The 20,204-nt window shown below is 43.0% G+C and overlaps 1 protein-coding gene across 3 annotated transcripts; it reads right to left on the reverse strand.

Annotated features, from left to right (window-relative positions):
* Positions 1–957: 957 nt before the first annotated feature.
* Positions 958–13,492, reverse strand: MPZL2 (myelin protein zero like 2). 3 transcript variants are annotated; one of them, XM_082683661.1, is made up of 6 exons: positions 13,073–13,425; positions 11,878–12,044; positions 11,183–11,393; positions 7,849–7,996; positions 4,719–4,794; positions 958–2,995 (listed from the first exon to the last, which is right to left on the reverse strand). In XM_082683661.1, exons 1-5 carry the CDS (start codon positions 13,128–13,130, stop codon positions 4,731–4,733), a joined length of 648 nt encoding a protein of 215 aa, XP_082539787.1. In that variant the 5' UTR covers positions 13,131–13,425; the 3' UTR covers positions 958–2,995; positions 4,719–4,730. The 3 variants fall into 3 exon arrangements, with proteins under 3 accessions (XP_082539787.1, XP_082539788.1, XP_082539786.1); XM_082683662.1 differs by having other exon boundaries at positions 958–2,922; positions 13,073–13,353; XM_082683660.1 differs by lacking the exon at positions 958–2,995 and having other exon boundaries at positions 4,448–4,794; positions 13,073–13,492.
* Positions 13,493–20,204: the final 6,712 nt, after the last annotated feature.

Genomic DNA, 20,204 nt, shown 5'->3' on the forward strand with positions numbered 1-20,204 from the left:
TAGAGTTAGAAGAGACCTAGGAGATTATACAGGATCAGTCAACAAATAGGTATTAGGCCTTCGTGACCAATGTGTACGTCCAGTGTCTTTGGTTCGTGTTTTGTGTTTAGCTATCACAGCATCCAGCTTAGTACCTATGTAAATTGGGTATTTTTTTTTTTAAGATTTTATTTATTTACTTGACAGACAGAGATCACAAGTAGGCAGAGAGGCAGGCAGAGAGAGAGGAGGAAGCAGGCTCTCTGTGGAGCAGAGAGCCCCATGCCGGGCTCAACCCCAGGACCCTGGGATCATGACCTGAGTCGAAGGCAGAGGCTTTAATCCACTGAGCCACCCAGGCGCCCCTAAATTGGGTATTTTATTATTAAGCTGCTGTTCGCAGTGGCAATGATGAAATGACTACAACATATAATAGAGGAAAAAAGGAATTCTTTTGGTGGGAAAAGTGAGAAAGTAATGTTTTTACAGTGCTGGGAGTGAAATGAAGTTGTAGTGTCCCATTCTAACAAAAAAGAGATGGGATGGTACCCTGCTCCGATCATTAGTCAACCTATCCTCTCGGAATCTGCGTGTATTTAATGAAAACAAGGGGAACAGAAGTATGCTTCAGCTTTGGGGGAAGTTTAATAAGCTCTCATTTTTCAATTCCCATTCCGTTACCAGACTTGAAAGCTAGTGATGTTCTCTATTGAGAAGGTAAGGTAAGGGTACGAGCAGAAGAGATGATACCCTTCCTTCAGAAAAGCTCCCAAACTAAGTAGTTTGTTGTGCCCAATTCCCGGTTGTCCAAAGCAATGTGGAATATACATTTATCCAGTATAAACTAATTTTATCCATTATTGACTTCTAGGCTCCCTCTAAGAAAATTCCTCAGTGAAGATAATATATATAACCATCTGGTTTTTTGGTACTTGCTGTGTAAAATATTTAGATTTGTATATAAGCAAATTATATAACATAATTCTTTATTACTAAAGGTTATTTACATATGTGTTTAAGGCACAATAAAAAATAAATTACAATACAAAAGTTATCTTTAGGAAGAAGATACTGAACAACAGGGTCCTATTAACCCCTGAATAATATTTAGCCAAGACATAAGCTACAAGTTTTACTGGAAAAGACTTTCCATGAGTTTTTAACCACTTCTTCATTACACTTATGGAATATCATCCAAGCAAACTGTTTGGAAAAAATATGTTATTTTCAAAGGTTGAATTATGGAGAAAAATAGAAAATGTGAGTTAAAGATAGTATAAACCTTAAATCTAACTTTTAGTTTCAAAATTAAGTATTAAAACTACTTTTTCAGTGTAATAGACAAAATAAGACAGGTACAGAATGAATTCAGAATCAAGGTTCATGTGTAAATTGTACCAATTATTTTAAAAATACTCAAAAAAAATCAAAGTTTACCATCTTTAAATACAGGTAACCCATCTGAAAATTCCAGTTTGTTAAAAGAAAGAACACTTTTGGCCAGTCAGTAAAAACTGAAAATATTAGACTATAAAGATGGGGGAGAGGGGCAACTAAACTTTCAGAAGTTTTTAACATTTTGAATAAATGCTGCTATAGCTTAGGTTTGGAAGGACACTGGGGAGATTAAACACTTTAAAAAGCACTCTTCTTTCTGAAGCCCACTTATAAAGTTTGTTTTCTCTACTAGTATAAAGGAAAAAACAAAGTTAGTTTCATATTGTTAGTTTTGGTATTTCTTTGCCCCATACCAAATCTTCCCTTCCACAAAGTAAGGAAGTAAATTAAAGCAAAATAAAATAAGATAAAGAAAAGGAGAAAATAAATAATATCATCCAGTTCTCAGAGCTTTTTATATAACATTGTACAAAAGTATCATCACTTAGGGTTGATTTTTTTCACCAGCCCTAAATTTTTACAGTCATAATTTACTATTTCAGAATCCTCCCAGGTAACTGTTTAATGATTCCATTCCGCGAATGAGCATAGATTTTGCTCTATTGTTGTAAAATAACTGAATAATAGTAAGCTAAGCAGCATTCACAGCTCATGAAAAACCTGCACTATGGGTTGTTTTTCACAACACAGAAAAAAAAAAGGTGATAAGTAATTCATCCTGGGGTGGCACTTGTCAATCTACAAGCATTTATAAACTTTTCTAGCTACTCTGTAATTTAGATTTGTGCTGTTATAAAACCTGGATCAACAAAACAAAAAACAAACATCATCTAGGCTATTGAAAGAAAGTTAATAAAACAAGATGTATCCCATCCTTAAAGAGAGCCACAAAAAATCAAACTGTTCTTTAACAGTTTGAATTTAAGATTTCCTGTTAATCAAAAATAGCTGGGAGAATTAGCTCACTTTTAATTAAGAGTGAAAAAGAAAGAGTAAACACATTAACTTTAGTAGCAAAAGTACTACTCTAGGGGTGCCTGGGTGACTCAGTGGCTTAAGCCTCTGCCTTCAGCTCAGGTCATGACCTCAGGGTCCTGGGATCAAGCTCCACATCGGGCTCTCTGCTCAGCAGGGAGCCTGCTTCCCCCTCTCTCTCTGCTTGCCTCTCTGCCTACTTGTGATCTCTCTCTGTCTATCAAATGAATAAATAAAAATTTTTTTTAAAAAGTACTACTCTAAAGAAACTAACATGTTAAAGGAAATGTCGTGACAGACACGTGGGCTTTCATCTCATTTGATACCAATGTATGTATGTACAATTAATCATCCACAAGGAGTGTCTAAGGGCAAAAATATAGCTTCTTAGTACAAAAGGCTAACAATGAGCTTTTGAAAAATATTTGCACTTTGAAATTAAATAAAACCTTAGTAACAGTTTGTGTGTGAGTTTGATATCTGCTCAAAAGGGCCCTATGCCAGCTCCAGAGAGATGTTGCTCCTCGAGGTGGTTATGTACAGCAGAGCTGGTTGGAAGCCAGGTCACAACTGGAAAAGCCAAAGAAATCTTCCATTAACTTCAACTCATCCTAGGGTTCTTGTTCTTGGGATCTTCAGCTTCCTGAAATATAAAAGCTTAAATGGATAATACATTTGGGAAGAGTGCAGAGAGGTACCTGGAGTTACAAACTAAATATATATTATTAGGCATGTTCTCCACTGTGAAGGAAAATATTCTTAATGTATTTGTTCTCCTCCTAATTCAACTTTTAAAATGTGTTTCTGATCCTTATATACTTCTCAGTGTCAGTGTCGTTAATTCATAGCCTCTGCCTTACATGAATATTTGCAAGACCCGTAGCGCACGCACACACGTGCATGCCTTCTCTCTCTCTCTCTCTGTCCTCTTTTATTACAAACAAAATCAAGCACATAGAAAAATAGAAAAGACAGTGTCAAGAATTTACCCATAATCTAATTTTAAAGCATTTTTCTGCATTATTTGCCATATATTTAATTGGTTTTTAATTTGTTACATATAAGCATATATAAATTTATATGCAATAAGTGTATATTACATATAAATGTATACTTAAGATAGTGACATTTTTCTCTGTAAACATAATACTTTTATTATACCTAATAAAATTAACAGTAATTCCCTAATATTATCCATATTCAAACTTTTCAAAGACTCCCATTGTCCCCCCAAATCTTCTTACAAGTGGTTTATTCAAACCTAGTATCCATCCAGTGAGGACATCCAGTCACACTGAACTTGATTGTGTTAATTCCTTAAATTTCTTTTCATTTCCATCTTCATTTTCCATGACCCTGACCATTAGACCCTTTCAGAATCCTAGATGATGTTTGTTTTTTGTTTTGTTGATCCAAGTTTTATAAAAACCATATCTGCTTGGTTTTAAAAAGGCAACCGCCCTCAGTAAAATCTCTCTCTGATATCAAATTCTTCTGGTTTTACAAATTCTTCTGGTTTTACAACAGAATAATGTCTTTCCATATTCTGTTTTATAAATCCTTGAGGTCTTTCCCTGAACATTAGGCTACAAAAATGTGACTCTTTTTGCAAATAATAATAGTGGACTTACTTCAGAAAATAGAAAAAATTCTGATCATACAAAAAATAAATCATTCTATCCTTTAAGCATAATAAACCTGAAAACGGGGGCACCTGGGTGGCTCAGTGGGTTAAGCCTCTGCCTTCAGCTCAGGTCATGATCTCAGGGTCCTGGGATCGAGCCCCCCATGGGGCTCTCTGCTCAGTGGGGAGCTTGCTTCTCCCCTCTCTCTCTGCCTGCTCTCTGCCTACTTGTGATCCCTCTCTCTCTCTGTGTCAAATAAATAAATAAAATCTTTTTTAAAAACCTGAAAACGGGAAAATAAAGCTATACAGTACTAAAATTAGATTCATAGTTCCAATAACTAGATGAATGGAATTGAAATCAATTCCAACTAGTATAAGAGTTCTGTCAAAATGTCAGACATACCTATTGACTCATTCTCTTGATGCACGATTGGTTTACAACAAAATAAAACAAGCAGATATCACTTCTTTCATTTAAAAAAATAAAGATTTATTTACATGTTGAAAGTGAATTATTCTTGGTCGTGGTAAACATACCAACAAACCCTTGAATAATCTTAGAATTCTCCCATCTTCAATGGCCGTCCATAACACTAGTAGAAGACTTCTATCTCCCTGACCCGGCTCCTCCAGTTTCATACAGAAAACACCTAACAGTCCTAAAATCTGGGAGATCCCCATTAGAGATGGGCCTGACGAGAAAGCTAAGGAAAGAAATCAACTCATTTATGAGCCTCACCCTCTAAGAATGTTAGTCTGTGTCTTCTAAATAAATGGAGACCTTTTTTTCTTGATTGAGCCTTTCCTCTTCTTTTCTGTAACAAAGAAGTAGAAACCAATGTCAGGTGAAAATGATAAGAAGCAAAGGAGGCAAGTCTTAGAAAGCAAGCTCCGGGTGATGTATTTTCTCTCATATTTTGGGAAACATTACCTGCATCTGGGAACAGATCCAAGCTTACAGAAAGCTATGCCACTAGTGCCATCTATCTAACAATAAACATGCCTCCACATGACCCTGTGTCTCTGAACTTCTACATGCCTCAGAATACTTTTAGATGGGAACCTGAAGGAGGTAAAGCAGACACCTTCGTTTATCATTAATATCCAGCCTCTAATTCCATTCCTTATTCAGAAAAGAAAAAAGAAAGTTCTGTGTTGACCTAGAAGCCATCTTTATTGCTTTGGGGTCAACCTCTAATGTCAGAGTTGGCTTCATTGGGCATCTTAAAATCAATTCTTTTTATTTCAGTAAATATTTCTTTAGGAAAAGAAACAAACAGTGCTGGAACAACTGAAAAACTGCAATTGCAAAAGAATGAATTTGGACTCCTACTTTACTGAGCCAACCAGGTGCCCCTTGAATTAATTTTTGTATTTATTACAAAAATTAACAAATATTTGTTAATATACATTACAAAATTACATATACAAAATTTAACTGAAGGGGTGCCTGGTTGGCTCAGTGGGTTAAAGCCTCTGCCTTCAGCTCAGGTCACGATCCCGGGGTCCTGGGATCGAGCCCCACATCGGGCTCTCTGCTTGGCGGGGAGCCTGCTTCCCCCTCTCTCTCTACCTGCTTCTCTGACTACTTGTGATCTCTGTCAAATAAATAAATAAAATCTTAAAAAAAAAAAGAAAAGAAAACAGTCATAAATCTTCAGGACCTTGGGGTAGCCAATGATTTCTTAGGTATGACACCAATAGCAGAAACAACAAAAGAAAAAAATTGATGATTGGGACTTCATCAAAATTAAAAAGTTCTGGGGTGCCTGGGTGGCTCAGTGGGTTAAGCCACTGCCTTCGGCTCAGGTCATGATCTCAGGGTCCTGGGATCGAGTCCCGCATTGGGCTCTCTGCTCAGCATGGGGCCCGTTTCCTCCTCTCTCTCTGCCTGCCTCTCTGCCTACTTGTGATCTCTCTCTGTCAAATAAACAAATAAAATATTTAAAAAAATTAAAAAGTTCTGTGCTTCAAAGGACATGAAGAAGAAAGTGAAAAGGCAACCCACAAAAGATAAACCCAACTTGTAAATAGGCAAAATATTTGAATAGAAAGATCTCCAAATAAGATATGCAAATAGCCAATAAACACATGGAAGGATGCTTAACATCATTAGTCACTAGGGAAATGCAAATCAAAACCTCAGTGAGATACCACTCTACACCCAGTAGGTGGCTATAATCTAAAAGTCAGACAACAAGTGCTGTCAAGGTCACGGACCAATTAAAAGCTCCTATGTTGCTGGTAGGAGTATACAATGATGTAGCTGTTTTAGAAGACAGTCTGACAATTCCTCAAAAAGGTAAACATACAGTAACCATATGTTCCAACAATTCCAGTCCCAGGAGAGTTGAAAACACATGTCTATGCAAAAATTTATAAATAAATGTTCATAGCAGCATTAGTCATATTGGCCAAAAGTAAAAAAAACAAAAAAACAAACAAACAAAAAAAACTAAAAGTCCATCAATTGAATGGATAATTAAGTGTGGTATGTACATGCAATGGAATATTATACAACCATAAAAAGGAATGTAGTACCCCTACTACTATATGCTCTACATGAATGAACCTAAAATATTATACTGAGTCAAAGAAGCAGAAATTAGAGGCCACACTGTATGATCATCCATTTACATGAATGTCCAGAGTAGGTGTAGGAATGCTGGCCATACTGACTCTATCTTTGACCCACCATCTTGTTGTAGTCTCCTTGATGACCTCTTCATGGCTACATGTTCTAGAGTAATGTATAAGATGTAATGTAAAAGTTAAATGTGAAAACTCCATACTCAACATTCCAAAACTGGAATATCCAGGGAGCCTATTCTGGATTTCAATGGGCCCATTAAGATACTGGTTCAGATAACAGAGTTTTCTACAGAAGCACAGGTGGTGCCAGAAAGTCTGTTGAACGTTAGCAACCAATCACGTGTATCTGACACTCCCCCACACGTCCTGCTCCTTTAAAACCAGCAAATGAGGGTCACCTGAGTGGCTCAGTCAGTTAAGTGTCCGCCTTCAGCTCAGGCTGTGATCCCAAGGTCCTGCTTCTCCCTCTCCCTCTGCCTACCACTCTGCCTACTTGTGTTCTCTCTCTTTGTCAAACAAACAAACAAATAAATAAAACCAGCAAACTAAAATGTGGGACTTCTGAGGAGACTACCTGTGCAGCTGTCCAGATGGCGGTCCTCTTGACCCACCCCCCATCAGTAATCTCAACATAAAACTCCGTGTTTTCTGTATGGGGCTGCCTACTTCATTCATGGTTCAAAGTGCCTCCTCAGCTTGGGGGGCACTCTACATTCTCCTCACCTTTGAACAATATGCATATCCACAGAAAGATTAGTAGCTGCCAGCAGCAGGTGGAGGGGACAATGGTAATGGCTAACGGGTATGGAGTTTCTTTTGAGGGTGCTGAAAATTCTGGCATTAGTGGTGATGGTCACAAAATTTGTGAACATTAAAAAGGTGAATATTTATGATAGGTCAATTTCATCTCAAAAACTATGAATTTATTGAGCACCTTCTATCAGCATGGCTGCCTTTCCTAGACACTGATTTGACCCCTGCTGACTACCCAGCAGTCCTCACTTTACATTAAAAGTAAGGAATAGCCTAGAAAAGTTTTATGTAGGCAGATTCTGATAATATCAAATCCTCCATCATAAAGCCTATAATGAAATCTTCCATAACATTAAGAAACCTTTTGTAAAGTTACTAAATCACACCCTAATTTATCCATCCTGTGAATTTAAATTTTTTACAAGACTTACTCAGAGGGAAGAACATCTGTTCAACAATCATTAAAATACCAAAAGTCATGATAGAAGAGTGTTAGAAGACTTCCCAGAACTGCCCAGCCTTACGGTTTTATCTCCACCACTTTATGAGCTCTCTCAGCCCATCGTTTCTTCCGGAAATGCTGGACGAGGACCACCACGATTACGATTATGACCATCAGTACACAGGCAGAGCCAATGGCCAGGGCCAGGAAATAGATCTCAGAGAAGCGGACTGTAAGGAGAAAAGGCGGATCTCATGTTTCTAAAAAGAGAAGGGACGTGATGAAATCTAAAGGGAGAAGAAGGATGTATTTTCACCACTAAATGGAATCTTCCTTTCTCCTACCGTATTACCATGTGACCTCTAGGAGCAATAAGCAAGCCACATGAATTACTTTAGTGGTTCTCAAACTACGGTGCCAGGAGTAGCAGCAGAGCACTCTTAAGAACTTTGAAATGAAAATTATCAGGCGCCGGCTGAATGGCGGGGCGGGGCCCAGCAATCTGTTTTAACATGTCCTCCAGGTGATTCTGATGCAGCCTGATACTTCCAGAACCACCAAGCCAGTAGAACCACTTTGTGGGGTAAGGTTAGTGCTGACCTCATCAAACCCAGAGCCGTTTCTCCTTGATTCCCTCTGCCATTCAGTCAGTCATTGATTCCAGCTTATTAAGGACCTACTATGTTCAGACACTGCAATGGAAATACAAAGCCAAAAAAGGCATTACCTTCAGGGAGCTCTTGCCCACCCGGAGGATAGGCAAGTTAATCAGTAACTATAGTCTACTAGATAAAATGATGCAAGAGGGAACCCAGAGGGAAAGGTCCCTAAACCAGGCAGAATCTGTGAAGCCTAGGTCTCTTGGGTTTCAGTCTGTTTTCTGATTTAAGCTTCAGTAAACCCAGGGTGCCTGGGTGGTTCAGTCTGTTAAGCATTTGCTTTCAGCTCAGGTCATGATCTCAGGCTCCTGGGATGGAGACCTGAGTCCCTGCTCAGTGGGGAGTCTGCTTCTCCTTCTTCCTCTGTGCTGTCAAATAAATAAAATATTTTTTTAGGGGCACCTGGGTGGCTCAGGGGTTAAGCCTCTGCCTTCGGCTCAGGTCATGAGCTCAGGGTCCTGGGATCAAGCCCCACATCAGACTCTCTGCTCATCGGGGAGCCTGCTTCCCCCTCTCTCTCTGCCTGCCTCTCTGCCTACTTGAGATCTCTCTGTCAAATAAATAAACAAAATCTTTTTTTTTTTTTTCAATCTTTTTTTAAAGGGTTGCCTGGGTGGCTCAGTGGGTTAAGCATCTGCGTTCAGCTCAGGTCATGATCCCAGGGTCTTGAGATAGAGCCCTGCACTGGGCTCCCTACTCAACAGGGAGCCTGCTTCTCCCTCTCCCTCTGCCTGTAGCTCTCCCTGCTTGTACTCTCTGTGTCAAACAAATAAATAAATCTTTCTTAAAAAAGTTTTTTAATTAAACAAATAAACCTCAATAAACCCGCAGTGCCAGAAAGGACATTAGAAAAAAATGTCTAAAAAAATTTAAATTAAAATTAAAAAAAAAAAAAAAGAAAAATGTCTAGCTCAGGGGTTCCCAGCCTGGAGTCCGTGAAGGAGGATGGGGAGAAAGGGGGGCCGCAAGTCCACAAACCCCATGTCATATTAGGTGTATGTGTACATTTTTGTGGGAAGCAGAGTTGCAGATTTCATTAGATTTTCAGAGCAGTGATCACCATATGTTTACGAACCACATGTTCTTGTGCAGGTTAGATGCAGATGAATTCAGAAACTGAGGTTAGATGCAGATGAATTCAGAAACTGAGGTCCCAAGACATTCTATTACTCCTTTCAGGATTCAAATGACTTCTCCAAGGTCACAGAGCTCTATTGATGGGGCCCCAAGGATGATACTAGGAATGAAAGGAGGAAAAACCCTACCACTTTACAGGCTTATATATTTTGGGTAATCATATTATGTGTTGGTTAAGAGCATGCACCAGAGAGAATCAGGTCCAAGTACCAGCTCCACCATTTAGCTGTGTGATTTGGCGTAATTAACTTATTTAAGTCTCAGTTTCTTCAAGGTATTAAGCAGGGGTAACAATATCCATTTCTTGAGTTCTTATTTTTAAAAAATCTATTCCTGGGATGCCTGGCTGGCTCGGTCAGAAGAGTGCACAACTCTTGATCTCAGGGTTGTGAGTTCAAGACCCACACTGGGTGTAACAATCACTAAAATAGGGCGCCTGGGTGGCTCAGTGGATTAAGCCGCTGCCTTCGGCTCAGGTCATGATCTCAGAGTCCTGGGATCGAGTCCCGCATCGGGCTCTCTGTTCAGCGGAGAGCCTGCTTCCCTCTCTCTCTGCCTGCCTCTCCATCTACTTGTGATTTCTCTCTGTCAAATAAATAAAATCTTTAAAAAAAAAAAAAAAAAAACAATCACTAAAATAAGTAAACTAAAAAAAAAAAAAAATGTATAAATTGTTCCATGGTGTGTCTACATGTAATAAACACTCAATCTGTGGTCACTATTATCATTTTCAATGCAAACATATTTTATTCTGTGCAGGTGAGAATCTAGGGAATTTTTACATCTATTATCTCATTTTATCCTCGCCATAATCCTCGCTCTATTATTCTTAGTGTAAGGAGAGAAAGAAAAGATTTATTGACAGTTGGTAAATGATAACAGTGGCTCAAACCCAGATTTACAGCTCTGAAGTTTTACGGTCTTTGCTTTTTATTATCTGGCTCAGTTCCCGGGTTTGCCTTTATAGGGTTGCAAGCAATACGGTGCATTCGGAGAGCTCTGGAGTTAAAAGATGCTTGGGTTTGAGTTCTAAATGGTTCCAGGTATCAGCTCCATGAATCTGGACAAGTGACTTAATCTCTGGAAGCCTCAGTTTCCTCATTAGTAAAATGGAGAGCACTGAGAGCACAATAAACTGATGTGATATATAAAGATGCAAAACCGTTAGCATGTTGCAGGACTTAATAAAGGAGAGCTTTCGATATTGGTATGTGCCGCCTGGGATGGTCGTATGATTAAATGAGCTAGTGTGGGTCCAGTGTGGGACAGTGCCTGACACAGAGTAGGTACTCAATACATATCTGGAGAATAAATGAGTGAACGATCGGATCTGATGTTAGCCTTTTACCAGAGAATTGCTTCCTTTCCATTTTACAGTCTCAATGCCATTTCTGTAACAGATTCCTTTCTCAGTTTGCTTAACTCTCTGTTTCTTTCCACAGACAAACAAAGCCTTTCTCTTTTTACCCCTCGACTCCTCAGTCTCCCTCTGTAGATTGCGGATCTGAAGGGCTAGCCCTGCTCTCCACCCTTTCAACCATCACAAAAGATTACCCCCCTCTTTTCAACATGCTCTCACCCTTCCCCAAACCATCCCCCCCCCAACCCCGCACGACCTACCAGTGTGCACGACGCTGAGCCGAATCTCCCCTATCAGTCCATCAACGTCAGGTGGGTTCTTCACCTGGCAGGTGTATGTCCCATTGTCGTCAAACTGCAGCTTCCACAGGATGATGGAGACGTCATACCGCTCAGGGTTCCCATCCCAGACCACCCGATCCTTGAAACGCCCGCTCATGGGTTTGAAGGGATCCACGTGGTAGTAGAATACCTAGAAGGCAGAAGCAGCCAAAAGTCTTCTTCAGTACGTGGGCAAGGAGGCTGAGGTGGAGTTAGCCAGACTCACTGCCCCATCTGCAGCTCTCTGCCTAGAATCTCCTGCTCTCAGGGCATCTGGGTGGCTCAGTCATTGAGCATCTGCCTTCCGCTCCAGTCATGATCCTGGATCCTGGGATGGACCCCAGCACTGGGTTCCCTGCTTGGCAGGACGCCTGCTTCTCCCTCTCTCACTCCCACTTCTCCTGCATGTGCTCTCTCTTGCTGTCAAATAAATAAATAAAATCTTAAAAAAAAAAAAAAAAAAGAACATCTTGCTCTCCCACTGATGAACCTCGCAGTTCTGTCTTTGTCCTAAGAATTGTTTCTCAGCTTTGCCCTGCACTTGTTGCTAAGAAAAGCAAAGGGAGGGCGAGGAGAAACAAACTGGCTTATTCTCCCAACCAAGGTCCCCTGGCCAATGACAATAATCTACTTACAAACTGCTCAGGCCCCCCATCTCGAGGCCGGAAGTTCCAGGTCACCGTCAGAGCATCACCCACGGGGGCAAAGCTGGAGAAAGTGCACTTTAACCGAACATCTGTCCCGTTGACAGCCTCTAGCACTTGGGAGGTGTAAATTTCCACCGCTGCTATCGGCCAAAAAGCTGCCGCCAAGAAAAGAAAAAGGGAAGATGTGTATTAAGAGAATTTCTGGGGACACTGCCAAAATAAATGTCCGAGCGAGGCACGAAACCAGAGATGCCCCAGCTTTCAAACTTACTTCATCCTGAGTCTGCAGACTCCCACCTACGTGCCCCTGGGACCTTCCCATGCCCCTGGGCCCTTCCCATGCCATAGAACAACTAAGAATACCACTCAGCGAGCCTTCTTAGTGCCCTCACTTTCTCCACAGCACCGTACCCCAGCCTCGGGGTACCCACTCCAAGCTGTTCTAAGGAAATACAGATGTCGGCAAATAAAATTGAAAGCAGAAACAAATCAAAACTAATCATAACATGAATCAGACATGGATTCATATTAAGCATTATGTAGCACGTGAATCATGGTCCCCTAGAAATTTTCTGGACGGGGTCCTTGTTATATCATGATATCATACTGTTGGTAGCCCTCTGCAGAAACTGAGCTCATCAACCCCCGCCAGCTTCTGCTTGCACCCCTAGAATGTCTATACCACATGGCTTTTTTTGGTTTTTTGGTGTTTTTTTTTTTTTTACCATGACATTTACACTGAGAACTTGCACGTTGGGACAATTTCAAAATTACGGGGGGGAAGGGAGGGTTCTCTCTCCTTAAATTCTCTGCTTTTCCAGGGCTGCTGCGAGTCCCAGATGAGACCCACACACAGAAATCCTGGTGCCAAGTCTTGCCTGCAGTGGGAGGTTGAGAGTAGCCGGACGGGGAAAAAAAGAAAAAAGGCTTGTAACCTGAGATTAAAAAGCCCTCTCTGTGCCCGAATCACTAGCTGCCGAAACACACCTAAACCTGTCTGTCCGAAATCAGTTCTCCAAAAACAACCCACCAACTTCAGTTTTCAGTAAAGTCAAAACCAGAACGGACAGCCACTGTGGCTCAGGCTCCCCAACAAAGCTCTAGTGACTTCGGAGACACTTAGCTAACTCTCTGGGGTAGGCAGGGAAGGAGCAGAGGCTGAGAGAAGCCCAGCGGCCCTTACCTGTGAGCTGTATGCCAAGGAGAAGCAGCCCAGCACGCGAAGGGTTCTTGCCATACATGAGGGAACCCAGCCCTGGCCGCGGAGACCAGACCGGGCAGACCGAGGCTCCAGCAGCCTGCCAAGGCCACTCCGGTAAGAACAGAACTGCGCTGCTCCCCTGAGAGAAGAGCCAGCCCCTCACCTACTGGGAGGCTGAGCGCCAGTGCCTCTGACTCACCCCTGCTCCGCGCGGCACTTTGCTGGAATGATAGGTGGGGCCTCAGCTCCCTACAGCCCTCCTCCTTTCCTCCCTCCCGCCTTCTGTGCTACAGGCAGTCCGCACTTCGTTCCAAACCCTGCAGTCCACTCTCTACTTTCCAGTTCCTTTGATGGGGTTCTGGCCTCTGGATGGCCTCAGAACCAGCCAGAGGATGTGATACCAATCTGGCACGTCCCAGGCTGCTTTGGGTCTGGCCCCCAGACACACACCGGTTTTTTCTAAGCAGGCTTCCCGCTGGCCTGGGAAGTGATTGTTGAAATCACCTCTTGCAATGATTCTGCCCCAGCACCTCCCTCCAAAACACTCCGAATGCCTTAAGGCCCTCTCCGACAAAAAGTCCTCCAGTTTACACCCTCCGTTTTTAGTCAAACATTAGCACAAAGACCTCTGTGACTTTTCTAGTTTGTAGCTTTCTCCAGACACCCACCTAAAATAAACCGGCCCAAACAAATCTCCATGTTTAATGATGCCTTCACTTTGAAGAACTTCAAGAAGAAGCAGGACAACAACCTTGCCCATGTAAGCTACTAGCTCAACCCAGTTCACCTCCCCAACATTCCCATGAAGTGTTGTTAAGAGGATACTAAGAGCCCAGAGAAGGTTAAGTGATTTGCCCAATGTTGCACAGCTGGTAAAAAACGGAACTTTTGTGACTCTTAAGTCTAATGCTCTTCCTGCAAAATTACACGTAGCGTGAACCATGGACGCAGAGGACTCTTAAGGAAAAAGTTTTCCTAATAACTTTTCTGTGCCTCCGATTTCATCTGCCATTTTTAGGGCAGCCATCTGCCTAAAAAATCTGGAGAGCTGAGGAATTTAAATGAGAAAAGGTGCCTCCTTGTCTGGAAAGAGGGTGGCTAATTGTGACAGATCAACGAAGCAGGAAACAGCCCCAGAAGACAAACGAAGGTTACACCTTGAATGAAGCAGCAGCTTGAGCAGGAATCTAACCCTGAGCAGAAAAGAATTACCCTAATCCCCGGGTTAGCAACCCAGAAACTGACAATTCCTGATAGCTACTCGTTAAACCCTGGAGCAAGGAAGTGGCCAGAAAAGGGAGGAAGGGACAGGCTGACTAGAAAAGATAAAACTTCATAAAGAGGGAAGAAAATTCCACCAAGGGAGAGGCAGATTACAGAAGTGGAAAAGAAAAGCCAGAAAGAAAAGCAAAGCAGAGGCGCCTGGGTGGCTCAGTCGTGAGGCCTCTGCCTTAGGCTCAGGTCATGATCCCAGGGTCCTGGGATCAAGCCTTGCACTGGGTTCCCTGCTCAGCAGGAAGCCTGCTTCTCCCTCTCCCACTCCTCCTGCTTGTGTTCCCTCTCTCGCTGTCTCACTCTCAGTGTCACACAGATGAATAAAATCTGAAAGAAGGAAGGAAGGAAAGAAAGAAAGCAAAGCAAAGCAAGAAAGGCAGGCAGCAGGAGAAAGATGTCATGACCCTAGAAGGAAGGAAGGGAGGGAGGGAGAGAGAGAGAGAAACAAAAACAGTGAACAACAAAAAACAGTTGCTAGAACAAAGAAACTCAGGGGCTACCCCAAATGAAGACCAGAGGTGTCTCAGCATGAATGTTTTGTTAAGGTGAGTGTTCCTGAAAATAGAGTAGCTCCTTTGTCAGCTTCTAGGTCAGAGATCAACCGAAAATCAGCATGCTGGGGAAAATCTTAAAAATGGTGATGGGATAAAATAGAGGCTCTGGGGTATGTAGGTCTGCAGAGCTCAGCTGCAGGAGCCTGAAAGAAAAGGGGTGAAGGAAACGTGATCCTCTTTGTTGGCTTTTAACTTGCAGAGAGAAATGCAGCTCTCAAGGAAGGGGGTAGGTAGAGCCTGAGGTTTTGAAGTCTAGAGCAAACTGCAAAATTTGGTGAGAGGTAGAGTTACCAAAGAGCTCAAGGACACAGAGAAAAGCATCAGAGGAGGAATCAGGGCGGGCAGCCTGAACAAACCGCCTGTTGTCCAGAGCAGAAGAATCTCTCCCCCAGGTAGCCCAATGCCCTGGGAGCTGGCTGCCAGCCCTGCTCTGAGGGTCAGCAGCCGCCCAGATCCCATTCTTCAGTAGAGTTCAAGTTCCGGGCTTTGTGCCCAGCAACGCCCAATTCCTTCCAGTGAACGGGAGTGGCTCCAGAGTCACCCAGTTCCCCTCCCTGGGAGAGGAGGGAGAAGACCAATGGCCAGACTCCTTGTATCGAGAAAACACTTGAGTTAAGAAGGACATTGCCCCTGAGTCCCCAGGGTGCCCATCAGTGGGGCTGTGATCAAAACTGGAGGCTTCTAGGTAAGGTCTAAAATGCACTTAGTCCCTAGGCAAATGGGAGAAAAGGAAGAAGAGAGAAGTTTCCAGAAACATCACTTTTTTTCCTACACTTTTCCAGAGAAAAATCCTGATTTTTGTTAAAATGGATGGTGTACCAATCGTTTTGAAAGTACCTCATCTGTCCCAACTGCCTACATGTTTCCCAAAAATATTTCTTTTCTTCTTTTTTCTTGTTTTAAGATTTTATTTATTTGAGAGAGCGAGAGAGTGAGAGAGCATGAGAGGAGAGAAGGTCAGAGAGAGAAGCAGACTCCCCGTGGAGCTGGGAGTCCAATGCGGGACTGGATCCTGGGGCTCAAGGATCATGACCTGAGCTGAAGGCAGATGCCCAACCAACTGAGCCACCCAGGTGCTCCCAAAAATATTTCTAATGAGGTATCTAGAAACCCACTGGGGAGGAGGAAACACACCGGGGTCTGGGGGGCTCAAAAGACAAAAAGGACAACTGGGTATTTGTAAAAGTTGTCATGTTAACATCCAAGGCAAAAATGTGTTTTTTCTCACAAGATGAAATCACCAAGGGAAACAAATGATTTAGCTCTTGGGTGGTTCATTTAAAGTGTCTGTTTACTCAAAACTTCCTGTCTGTATGTTTCCTTATTAGGAAAGATTATATTTAATTTTTGTTCTATGTCAGGCAAGACATAAAGTAGAGTAAGACATTTCTGCCTGGGGAGAAAAATTGGAGTCCAAAGAAGATTGGGAGGTACAGTGTGTATGTTAGCAAATAATTACCATATTAGTGACAAGAGAGACAGACAGACAGACAGGAGGGAAGGGCAGAGAGAATCCCAAGCAGACTCCACATCCAGCACGAGCCCGATGTGGGGCTCAATCTCATGACCCTGGGATCATGACCTGAGCCTACATCAAGAGTCAGACCTTAACCGACTGAGCCACCCAGAACTCCTGAAATGGGTCCTTAAAGGATAAATGAGAATTCTGGAGATAGAGGAAAAACAGAGGTTCTTTTGTTGAAACAAACGGAAGGGGGGTGAGCAGGAAATATAGACTCCACCGGACCTACAAATGATTTCTCAACCCAGTGCTCAGGGAGGAGTGGCAGGTCAGGAGGCTGGAAAGAGAGGCTGGGCCCAGATATCAACGGTCCTCATTCTCCATGCTAGGGAGTACAGACTCAATCCTGACAAATACACCATTTGTACGTAACTAAGATACAACCCAAAAAGGGTGGACTTACTTTGATATTTACCAGACCAATAAAAATAATGAGAAAAAGCCTTGGGACCTTGACCACCGCACACTCTACCGACTTTCTCATACACCCCCTGGCCTAAGAGCCAGAATGAAAAGTCCCAACTTAATACCCATTTGCAGAAGACACGGGGACTCCCAGCCACCCTTACCAACAGCAGTGCCAATCCATAACTCCTTTGTTTCCTTTTCTTGTTTTCTAAACTTCTGGTGAGCTTCTCAAAGATGGGGGTCGGGGGAGCACTAGCATGTCAGAGTTCCCGATGAGAGGGGGGCTCTCAGCCCAAAAGAAGTAGTATGTTCCCTTAGTCCTCCTTCTTGACTTGCTCTCCCTAGAGATATTCCAAAGCCAAGTCTGGATTTGAGACTAAGCTCTAATAGCTTAGAGAAACCATGGCGGGGGGACCATGGGAGGAAATACCTTCCTATCTCTTCCCCCGCCTCCCCCCAACCCATTCCTCCCACCCCCATCCCCACCCCATCACTGCAGCTTAGATACTCCCCAGTAAAGCCTTGGGCTCCTTTCCTAATTATAGAGGACAGCATCCTGCTCTTATTAACCGGCCCACAGAAGCGACTGTGAAGTTTAACCCTTCCTTTACTCTGAAGAGCTGCTAGAGGGATTTGCACGGGGCTGGAGAGATGGATGTCTTTGAAGATAACTGAAGGACCTCCTAGTTCACCGTAGGTACCACATCGAAATCATGGGTGAGAATTCATACCTGTGTCATGTTTACTGATGAATCTAGCATCTTCTGGTTACCACGCCCAATTTCCTTCCACTCTTAGGAAATGAATTCATTTCCCAAGAAAAGATCCAGCCACTTGTTTTTTTTATTACTATGTAGTGGGAGACAGGAGGCCGGAGCTGGAATCCCACCGGCTTGGACCCAAATGCACACTTGGCTGCTGACCAGCTGTGAGGCCTTGGGCAGGTGCTTCACTTTCTGTGCCTCGACCGTGTCATATGCAAAATGAGACCAGTACTACCTGCCCAGAAGGCTGGGTGTAAGAATCTGATGAAATACTGTATTTAAATATACAGCTCTACGCTCGGTGACATCAAAAACAGCAAATCTGGGGATGCCTGGGTGGCTCAGTTGGTTAAGCAGCTGCCTTCAGCTCAGGTCATGATCCCAGCGTCCTGGGATCGAGTCCCACATAGGGCTCCTTGCTCGGCAGGGAGCCTGCTTCTCCCTCTGCCTCTGCCTGCCACTCTGTCTGCCTGTGCACTCTCTCTCTCCCTCTCTCTATCTGATAAATAAAATCTTTAAAAAAAACCCAGCAAATTTGGTTGTTTGTGATTAGACTTAGTTACGATATTGCAAACTGCTCCCATGACCACTTTGGGAGGAGGTCTGAGAGTTTCTCATCAAGCCAAGTTTCATATAAAGCTAACCACCGTAGCAATTCCTTCCTAGGTATTAATCCAAGAGAAATGAAGGTGTAGAGCCACAAAAAGACTTATATGAGAGTATCTGTAGAAGTTCTATTAAGACAAAGATTATCTGTTTTATTAAGATTAGGATTAAGATTAAGGGGTGCCTGGGTGGCTCAGTGGGTTAAAGCCTCTGCCTTCGGCTCAGGTCATGGTCCCAGGGTCCTGGGATCGAGCCCTGCATCGGGCTCTCTGCTCAGCGGGGAGCCTGCTTCCTCCTCTCTCTTTCTGCCTGCCTCTCTGCCTACTTGTGATTTCTGTCAAATAAATTTAAAAAAAAATCTTAAAAAAAAAAGAAAGAAAGAAATTATCATTAATTTAAAAAATATTTCTGGGGCACCTGGGTGACTCCATGGGTTAAGAATCTGCCTTCAGGTCACCATCCCAGAGTCCTGGGATGGCGCATGTGGGGCTCCCTGCTCAGCGGGGAGCCTGCTTCTCCCTCTCCCTCTGCCTCCCCCTCCTCCCACCCCTGCTCGAGTTTTCTCGCTCATTCACTCACTCTCTCAAGTTAATAAATAAAATCTTTTAGAAGAGGATATTTCCGGGGGCGCATGGGTGGCTCAGTCAGGAAGCATCGGTCTTTGACTCAGAGAGATTTGTTCCTCCTAGTATCTACTGAGCCCAGTGCAGGTAGAGAGAAAGAAATGATTAACCAGGGGTGATGTTGAAAATCTAATCAGATGCCAGACTCTGACAGCTCTTAAAAAGGGTTCAGGAGTTTAGACTTTATCTTGAAGACAGTAGAAAGACTGAAAACTTTCTATCAAAATGACCTGATCTGACTTATGTATTAAAAAGATCACTCAAAGGGCACCTGGGTGGCTCAATGGATTAAGCTTCCAACTCTTGATTACAGCCCAGGTCGTGATCTCAGACTCGTGGGGTCGAGCCCTGAGTCTGGCTCCACGCTGAGTGGGGCGTCTGCCTGAGATTCTCTCTCTCTCCCCCTCCCTCTGTCCCTCTCACCCCACTTCACCTCTCTCTCTCAGATAAATAAATAAAATCTTTTTTAAAATTAAAAAGAAAAAAAATGTTTTGGTTGTTTAGGAGTGTCCTGGTTTATGCCTGCTACCCTGCTATGATGATTCACAGCACCCCTTTGACACTCAGATGTGATGGTTTGGAAGATAATTTCTGTGGTCAGCCTAGAGAAGGGGAACCCCAGAATGGGCCCAGAGAGGGCTAAGTTTGAGATAAAAGGGTCAGGAACAAAAACTGAAGGAGTTTTCCTCTGTGTGTGTATGTGTGTGTGTGTGTGTGTGTGTGTGTGTGTTTATAAAGTTTTCTCTCCTCTCGAGGGAGCTCTCACCTAATGGCTTCTCCTTTATATGTTTCCTAGGAAAGACTGGTCACTGCCCCGGAGTGAGACAGGAGATAGGGGAGCAAACATCTGAAAGAGAAAGGGGGAGGTCTGCCAGAGTTGCTGACAGGAATGAGAAAGGAAATTTGCCCATGTCTGAGACTTATAGGTCAGGGACCCACCTGGTGACATAACCAGAATCCAGAACCAGGCCTGCCTAACTTCAGGCCACCGCCAGAGACAAACTACTAAGAGTCAGGTGCTGTTCCTAGGAATCCAAAGGTAAAAGAAAAGATAAGATCTTAGCCCTCCAGGAGCGATCGGGCTTTTAACAAGTAGTCACAGACCCAGGGAGCTTTGCAATGATAAGGTCCATGCCGGATGCTAGCGACAGCACAGGAATTAGGACAGACTCCTCCTGGGAGCACTAAGGAAGTCTGCTCTGAGATGTTTCAACAATAGCTGGCGTCCACTTAACAAAAAGGCGGGGCTCTCTGGGCCAACATCTTGGCATTAGGACTGAAACAGCATGGAACTCTACATTGGAAATTAATGATGTACTGTAAGTTGACTAATTGAATTTAAATTAAAAAAAAAAGAATTGA

The sequence above is a fragment of the Mustela nivalis genome, assembly GCF_964662115.1.
Source record: "Mustela nivalis genome assembly, chromosome: 9".
NCBI classification, from domain to species: Eukaryota; Metazoa; Chordata; class Mammalia; order Carnivora; family Mustelidae; genus Mustela; species Mustela nivalis.

Excerpts from the sequence above, each read along its gene's own strand:
- MPZL2 (XM_082683661.1), bottom strand. The coding sequence starts at position 13,130 with ATGTATGGCAAGAACCCTTCGCGTGCTGGGCTGCTTCTCCTTGGCATA. Across the intron at positions 7,997-11,182 it reads GCTCAGCGTCGTGCACACTG|TCCGCTTCTCTGAGATCTAT; the intron begins GTAGGTCGTGCG and ends TTCTCCTTACAG. Across the intron at positions 4,795-7,848 it reads AAAGTGGTGGAGATAAAACC|AAAAGAAGAGGAAAGGCTCA; the intron begins GTAAGGCTGGGC and ends TCTTTGTTACAG.